The sequence below is a fragment of the Planococcus citri genome, chromosome 2 (assembly GCF_950023065.1).
Source record: "Planococcus citri chromosome 2, ihPlaCitr1.1, whole genome shotgun sequence".
Lineage (NCBI taxonomy): Eukaryota > Metazoa > Arthropoda > Insecta > Hemiptera > Pseudococcidae > Planococcus > Planococcus citri.
Window position 1 is genome coordinate 28403204 of NC_088678.1, and position 8688 is coordinate 28411891.

Below are 8688 nucleotides of genomic sequence, written 5' to 3' on the forward strand. Positions count from 1 at the left end.
TGTGCCTTGTATTTACACAATGCGATAGAGTAGTGTGTAAGTATTGGTAATGGTCAAGTTAAATGAGACAGACTATAGTGGAAGTGGTAAAGCTTTCAGCTTTCTCAACTTATGTTCAAGTTGAACTTGAAAGTTCAAAGCACGCGTGAATATATGTGGCAATGTTGCTTTCAAACTTCGGCGATGAATTATGAAACGAAGTAATCTCATCTATCGGAATCGTAATAATAAATAATCAAAGAGTTTAGTTACAAGTAGAGGTAGAAATTCAACAATATGGATTTGAAGTTATGAAATTCGCAATTCCAGCACTTCGTCGTTAGACAGCTTATAGTTTTCTATGAGGGCAAATAAAAATCATATCAACAGTACGAATGGAAATTCTAGGTAAGAGACTGTAAAATTTAATGTTTACCGAGCTGATTACTAATCTTCTGCGTTTCGAAAGCAGGCAAAACTCGAACGAAAGTGAATCGCTGCAGTCATCGCTGTCAAATTTAAGATCGACTTCGACGGAATTATCCGATAATAAGCTCTCAGTTCCTACAGCCGATGTAATGAAGCGAGCCACAGTTGAAGAAGAAATCAAAAGCTATTTCTACATGCTTACTGATGGATGCGGTGATGAAAATTGTGATAATGAAAACTGCGTTTCCAGTGGCAAGGTAAGCACATCTAACTTGCTCTTGATCGATTTTCCCTTCTCTGTCGAGTAATTCGAGTGTTTTTCATTTCATTCAGATCACACCTCAATCTCCTAATCGAGCTGCTGCTTCTGCTCTTCATTTACAACGAAATCGAGCCAAATTATGCGATCGTCATGTGTCGAAGATTCCTCGTACCAAGTCACCTACACCGTCGCAAGCTTCTCAATCGACAAATAATGCCAGTAATGCAGAAAATGTAACGTTCGGTTAGTTTGTTCTCGCGCAGATTACAATGTTTACATTCGTTTTATCGGTTCGATAGCGGATACGATAAGAATAATGAAGAAAAATACGAGATGATTGTGTCCATTTCGTTTGTTTTAATATCACCGAATTAATATTTCAGCTTACATGTTCCTGACTGAAAATGTGGTCAGAGGGATTGTCAACACGTGCCAAAACGAATCAAGGTATTCGCAGTTGGTTGCTACCTTATTGGATGTATTTTCAAAAGCGGACACATTGGCTAAAAGTTTCCTCAAAGTTGAATGCCCTCTTAGGCTCGATAATTTCTCACCCGAAGATCTCGTTGGATTGGATAAAGAAAAAGTAAGCCGATTAATTTCCATTTGTTTGACTCTTGACTGATTTTTTTTTCAATTCGCAGCTCAGGGAACTTGAAGGTGAAATGGAAAAGGATATAGACTGTTCCCAAAGTTCTCGTAGTTTTGATTGGACTTCTGATGAAATTCGTATCGATTTTTTCGCCTTGAAGAAAGCTTACGAAAATGTTTTCGAACTTCCTAGTCATGTTTACGAAAGTGCATTGATTAAAGCTTTAGGTATTTTTGCAGGTAAGCCTTCTATATTCTTGTTCGATATTATCGTTAGATTTCGTTTCTAACTTTCGTTTTCTTTTTCGTATTCAGAGAACACAGAATTAGAACTAAATGTAGAACTGAAAGGTAAACTGAATAATCCGGAGGAGATGGAGAAATACGTTATCGCTTTTCTCATCGTATTCGAAATACCTGCTTTAAGCAGTCCTGAATTTCTACAGAAAGTGTTACCTCCGCTTTGTAAAGCTATGAATTACTTACCGGTGTCAGCTTTGGCCAGAATTTGTCGAGTGTGGGCTCGATATTGTCGTGACAGTTTTAAAAATATTTTGAATTTGTTACACCAGCTGATTACAATGAGAACTATCGAAAGTTGCAGTAACAAGAAGTATCTTTTGCAAGATAACGTTGACATTGTTTCAGCTACCAAAGTTATGAAAGTGAGTAATTCTATACCTATTTTTTAATCGTAGTTTTTTTAAAACTGATGATACATGATACCATTTTTTATCACGATAGGTTTTGTATTACGCTAATGCCCTCGCTGGACAAATGGAATCGCCTGAGACTACAAAAGATGAAGATTACGATAAATACGAATCAGAATTGAAAAATGGTCTTTTTGGCGATATCGACTTGAGATATTCGTATTACCAAAGCTTCACATTTACTGAAGATCCTTTAGCCAAAGAATTAAAAGTAAGCTGATTGATTTTATGAAATGGAATTTTTTTGCCTGAATATAAATTCCATAATGGCTAACGTTAATTTATGAATGATTTTATTCTAGCTTGATCTCATCGATTGTATTACACCTTTTCTACCATTTACCGAATTTTACAACGAACCACTCAGCGATGCCATTGAAATGGATAAAGATTACTCCAACTATAAAAATGCTTTGCGTAACGAAGGTGCGTCATCATCTCGTTCCGAAAGCAAAAGCATCGATCAGCTGTTCAGCTTCATGACTCATCCTTTTATCCTAACACCGGCCACGAAAACCCTCGGGTTATTTTACGATAACAGAATACGCATGTATAGTGAAAGGAAAATCTGCGTGCTTCAAGCTATGGCTGGTCATCCTCCTAATCCTTACTTGAAATTGAAAATTCGTAGAGATCATTTGATTGAAGATGCTCTTATGAGGGTGAGCGATATTTTGCATTCTTGAATAATGAAATTTTTTGAAAAATTTAAAATGTTTTTGCGTCACTATAGTTGGAATTATCGTGCCATGAGAGCCCTCAAGATTTCAAGAAACAGTTGATGGTTGAATTTGAAGGTGAACAGGGAATGGATGAAGGTGGAATATCCAAAGAATTTTTCCAACTCATTGTCGAAGAAATATTCAATCCGGATTATGGTATTAATCTAATTTAATATTCAAATCAAACCAAGTTTTGTTGGAGTTGCCTAGAAAAAATAACCATGTGTTTTATTCGTTCTAGGAATGTTTGTTTTCGATTCCGATACGCAAACTTGTTGGTTTAATTCGACATCTTTCGAAAACGAATCTCAATATAAGTTGATTGGCCTGGTGCTAGGATTGGCCATTTATAACAGTATTATTCTAGATGTTCGTTTCCCCATGGTCGTCTATAAAAAATTACTAGGAAAGAAAGGCATTTTTAGCGATCTAGAAGATTTTAATCCGGTAAGCGTTGTTTATTCCATAGAATCGGCGGTGTAATCGGGGAGCCTACTTCAGGATCTATTGCACCCCCCGTCGATCCTCCGGGACAGCTTTTTTCTTAAAGGGAGAGTCCTAAGGAACATTTCTAGCCCTTTCACTCAAAAAAAAAATGTGACCCTACTTACAAAATGGCGGCCATTTTGATTGACAGGTCAGCTGTAATCGCATATTTAGCGTTCCTACATAGGCCTTGCACAAAATTTTTCAAACCGTACAAAGGTAGATCGAAAGATCAGGCAAAAATTTATCACTTATCAAATTTTCAAGTGGTAAAGTGCGTTTTTAGATTTTTGGTGAATTTTTGAAAATCAAATTTGGGCCAAAAATGAGAGAAAAAAATCAAAATTTTATCAAATTGAACGATAAAGCTGAAATTTGGGATATACCATATTTTCGACATGCCAAATCGATTGGAAACTGTTTCAAGCCGTTTTGAGCAGTTCTGGAGCCTCCAGCAGATTTTTGGAACTCGAAATTTCCACAAAATTTCGTGAAATTTATTCTGCAAACTAATTTCAATGCGCTACGAAGTACCGCAGGTAAATTTAAAGCCGTTTTGGAGCCTCCAACGACTTCTTGAAAATTACTGGAGCCTCCAGCAGATTTCTGAAACTTTAAATTTTCACAAAATTTCATCAAATGGCGATGGAAAGCTGATATTTACTCTACACTCCAAATTTTAACACCCTGTGAAGACGACTTCAGGTGGGTTCAAGTCATTTTGGAGCCTCCAGCGACTTTTTGAAAATTACTGGAGCCTCTAGTAGATTTTTGAAACTTGAAATTTCCGGTTTAAAATGGTTTTAAAGCTTCCAGCTACTTTTTGGAAATTCCAATGTTCCAAAAAACGCCATACGACCTTTCAAAAAGTCGCTGGAGGCTCCAAAACGACTTGAAATCCACCAGTAGTCGACTTCGCAGCGTAGGGAAATTAGTTTGCAGAATGAATTTTGACTTTCCATCTACCTTTGAAAGTTTCAAAATTCTACTGGAGGCTCCAGTGATTTTCAAAAAATCGCTGGAGGCTCCAAAACGACTTGAAATCCCCTTGCAGTTGACTTCGTAGCGTATTGAAATTAGTTTGCAGAGTAAATTTCGGCTATCTAACTCCATTTGATGAAATTTTGTGGGAATTTCGAGTTCCAAACATCTGCTGGAGGCTCCGGAACTGCTCAAAACGGTTTGAAACAGTTTCTAATCGATTTGGCATGTCGAAAATAGGGTATATCCCAAATTTCAGCTTTCTTGGTCAATTTGGCAAACTTTTGATTTTTTCTCTCATTTTTGGCCTAAATTTGATTTTTAAAAATTCACCAAAAATCGAAAAACGCACTTCACCACTTGAAATTTTGTCAGGTGATGAATTTTTGCCTGCTCTTTCGACCTACCTCTGTACGGTTTAAAAAATGTTATGCTAGTCCTGTGTTGGAACGCAAAATCTGCAATTTCGGCTGACCTGTCAATCAAAATGGCCGCCATTTTGTAGGGCCACTTTTTTCTGAGTACAAGGGCCAGAAATGTTCCTTAGGACTCCCCCTTTAAGAAAAAAGTTGTCCCGGAGGATCGACGGGGAGGGGGGGGCTTGCAATAAATCCTTAAGCGGGCTCCTCGACTAGTATCATTGATTTTTTTTATAACAAAATTCTGTTTTTCTCTTCAGGTGATATATAATTCGTTGAAAAGTTTGCTCGATCATCAAGACGACGATGTTGAAGACGTATACATGCAAACTTTTCGTATAAGCTTTACGGATATTTTTGGCAACGTTGTGTACCACGATTTGCTCCCGGAGGGTGATAAAATTCCAGTATCGCTATACAATAAAAAGGTAATCGATTGAAAACGTAATAGGAATATTATCATCGAGTATCGCGGGTTCATTTTGACATTTTTTCAGCATTTTGTCGACTTGTACGCTGATTTTCTTCTCAATAAATCGATCTCCAAGCAATTCAATGCGTTTAGAAAAGGATTCCGTATGGTCACAGACGAATCTCCGATGAAGTATTTATTTAGACCGGATGAAATTGAAATACTGATTTGCGGTAGTAAGGTAAATTTCCTAATTCCTATTGATCAGTTCATCGTAGTTGGATTTCAAAAATTGTTTTTTGAAATGAATTTGAGTTACACTGTACTTCTGTTCACTAATTTTCTTCTGGTACTGTGTGTTTTAGAATTTCGATTTCAACGAATTACAAGAATCAACTCGTTACGACGGCGGTTACGATTCATCGACCCAAATCATCAAAAACTTCTGGGAGTTCGCTCACTCATTGTCGCTCGAAAACCAAAGAAAATTATTACAATTTACCACCGGTAGTGATCGAATTCCAGTTGGAGGTTTAGGCCAATTACACATGATTATCGCCCGAAACGGGCCAGATTCCGATCGGTAAGCTGACATCTAGTTTTTAATTTTTAATCGTCGTTTTTACTCGACCTTTTGCTAATTACATTTTCATTTTTAGGTTACCAACTGCTCACACATGCTTTAATGTACTTTTATTACCTGAATATAATACCAAAGAAAAACTCTGCGATAGGCTAATGAAAGCCATAAATTATTCCAAAGGTTTCGGAATGTTGTGAACAAATCGCTCGGATTTTCAATTCATTCCAAACTACTCGTTCTTTTGCTGCTATATGAACAAACAGAACAGGAACGATTTGTTAGAAAATATGTACGTACATCGAATTCGTAAATTTGATAATTATTTACTATATGTATGTAAAAGTTCGTGTGTACAACTCATGAACGAATTTATTTTTGAAGTTGAAACGAAACATTCGGTTAAAAATGAAGTTCAACTTTCACTGTATTCAAAAGTACAAAAGTTTTTGCTTATTACACATTTATGGTTAAAAAATTAATGTGGCACTATTACTTCATAAGCAAACTGTATCACATTTTAATAGTTAGGTATATTTTTATTATTCATCTGGCTGTGTTGATTCATCAAAACATTTTTATCATTAGGAGTTTACAGTCGCGTATAATGTTTTTTTTTATACGTTTAAACGCCAAAAGCGATTAAGTGTGATGTTATATTGTATAAAGCTTTTAAATGTCTGTTTTACTCATTATATATTTTATGATTTTTAATTTATATTACGATACCTGGTGACGGACTGTTTCTTTTTGCCAGTACCAAGTATAGCCTAAATGAACTGAAGTTTGTAAATTAATGTTGCGATTGCGAAAAATTGATAAGGAAAGAAAACAAAAACTCCTTCTTACGTCAGTTACGTTAGTGAATTTATTTTTAAAAATCTCAAAATATTTCTGTGTATTACACAGATATAGCCTCATGCAAAACGATGGCATTTAATTATTTATTATCTATCTAACTAACTAACTAACTAGGTAACTAATTAGTAATTAATTAAGGACGAAAATACGAAAGAAAAGAAGAGAAGGAAAATTTTTCTGTTATGTATTCTGTTCGCAACATTAACGTCATCTATGCAAAGTGCCCCTGATTGCCAGAGGTCCTGGTTTTTGCCTGAAGTCCCTCTCCCTTCCCTTTCCAGTATTGTTGTTTATTTCATGGAGTTCTCGAAAGTGCAGTCCGTTCCAGCGCCTCGTGTTTCGTTTTTGTGTTTGTAATAATTTGTGTAGCTAATATTGTAATAAATTTTAATAAATATTCGTGGTTTGATTCGTGGAAAGTATTCGCGATTTGTTAATTGTTAATGGTGAATTGATAGTTGAATGATCGGTAAGTAAGTATTTTTAATGTCATAGATACGTACCTACATACATATAAATGCAAACGTTTGTAATCGTTCATTTCAAAACGAAGGTGAGAAGAACGTACTTTTTTCTCACGTGTGGTGGATTGTTTAATTCATTTTATAATTTTATCAACAAATGCGAAGTAAAAACAATAACACTCATACTTGTCACTTGAATAAAAAACGACAAACTGCAACACACGTGGAAAAATGCAACTTCTGGAGTACTTTGTGCGTGGATGTTCGGTTATATTTCAACTTTTTTCTACATGAAGGCAAGAGGCAGTCCCATTTCTACGCAACTCCTGATCTCTCACTTTTTCTATGTTCGAGAAAGTAGTCTAATTGTTTCCAAAATTTTGATAATTCGATTTGTTAATGAAAGGATCCCCATTTCCATTTCCAACTTATGGTAGAAAACTTGTTGAATATTGTTGATCTGAAAAAAAGAGAAAAATACCCCACGTAAATTTTTGAACACTTTTTCCAAGTTTTGGAAAGTCAGCTGTCAGACATTCGTTTCTGAAAATTCAACATCGATAATTTCAGCAATTCATTAATTGAGGGGCATCGTGGAAAACGGGCCTTAATCAATTTTTTTTCACTGATTTTTACAAGTTCAAAAAGACTTAACCCCTTGAAATGCCACACTCCGATTTGAACGGGACCGCGATTTTTGGAAAGAGCATGGTCTAAAACCCCCAAAAACCAAATTTTCAGCTGCCCAAGTTCATTTTTCGATTTTTGGCGAATTTTTGAAAATTCAAAATTGACTGTTTTTGGCAATATAGGCTTCTTTTTAAAAGGACGTACTTGATTAGTAAAAATGGTCAAAATAAGTCCCAAAACTAATATTAATTACCCAAATCCAAATTTTACCATTTCTAACCATTCTGGAGCCTCCAGCGCGATTTTTCAATTTCTCCAGAGTTTTGAATTTGCTCCAGAAGGCGTGAATACGAAGTTGAGCAGCTAAAAATCGAGTTGTATATTACACTCGACCTGTTTAACGAGTTCATCAACATTTGAGCCGATTTTGAGAGTGACACCTCGAAAGTGGCTTTTTGACCAGCTTTTTTCAAAATTAAAAAATCAAAAGTTTCCCATTTGTGTGGAGATTTTTGAAATTTACGCGAATCGCTGTATTTTGTCCAAAAATTAACCCCCCAAATCCAAATTTCACAATTTCCAGCCATTCTGGAGCTTCCAGCGCGATTTTTCAATTTCTCCAGAATTTTGAATTTGCTCCAGAAGGCGTGAATATGCAGTTGGGCAGATAAAAATCGAGTTGTGTATTATACTCGACCTGTTTAACGAGTTCATTTACATTTGAGCCGATTTTGGGAGTGACACTTCAATTGTGGTTTTTTGACCAGTTTTTTTCAAAATTAAAAAATTCAAAAAATCAAAAGATGACCGTTTGTGAGGAAATTTTTGAACAGTTATCTTTTGATTTTTTGGATTTTTCAATTTTGAAAAAAACTGGTCAAAAAACCACAATTGAAGTGTCACTCCCAAAATCGGCTCAAATGTAAATGAACTCGTTAAACAGGTCGAGTATAATACACAACTCGATTTTTATCTGCCCAACTGCATATTCACGCCTTCTGGAGCAAATTCAAAATTCTGGAGAAATTGAAAAATCGCGCTGGAAGCTCCAGAATGGCTGGAAATTGTGAAATTTGGATTTGGGTAATTAATATTAGTTTTGAGACTTATTTTGATCATTTTTATTGATCAAGTACGCACTTTTTAAAAAAAAAGCATA

The 8688-nt window shown here is 35.6% G+C and overlaps 1 protein-coding gene across 2 annotated transcripts; it reads left to right on the forward strand.

Moving 5' to 3' along the window:
- Ube3a (ubiquitin protein ligase E3A) lies at positions 1-6832 on the forward strand. Of its 2 annotated transcripts, none has more exons than XM_065349546.1 (14): positions 1-387; positions 449-665; positions 742-913; positions 1054-1256; positions 1315-1501; positions 1577-1926; positions 2006-2185; positions 2277-2636; positions 2708-2852; positions 2938-3143; positions 4843-5010; positions 5080-5235; positions 5360-5577; positions 5654-6832. In XM_065349546.1, the coding sequence occupies exons 1-14, from the start codon at positions 341-343 to the stop codon at positions 5772-5774; spliced, it is 2730 nt and encodes a 909-aa protein (XP_065205618.1). In that variant the 5' UTR covers positions 1-340; the 3' UTR covers positions 5775-6832. The 2 variants fall into 2 exon arrangements, with proteins under 2 accessions (XP_065205618.1, XP_065205619.1); XM_065349547.1 differs by having other exon boundaries at positions 2-387; positions 452-665.
- Positions 6833-8688: the final 1856 nt, after the last annotated feature.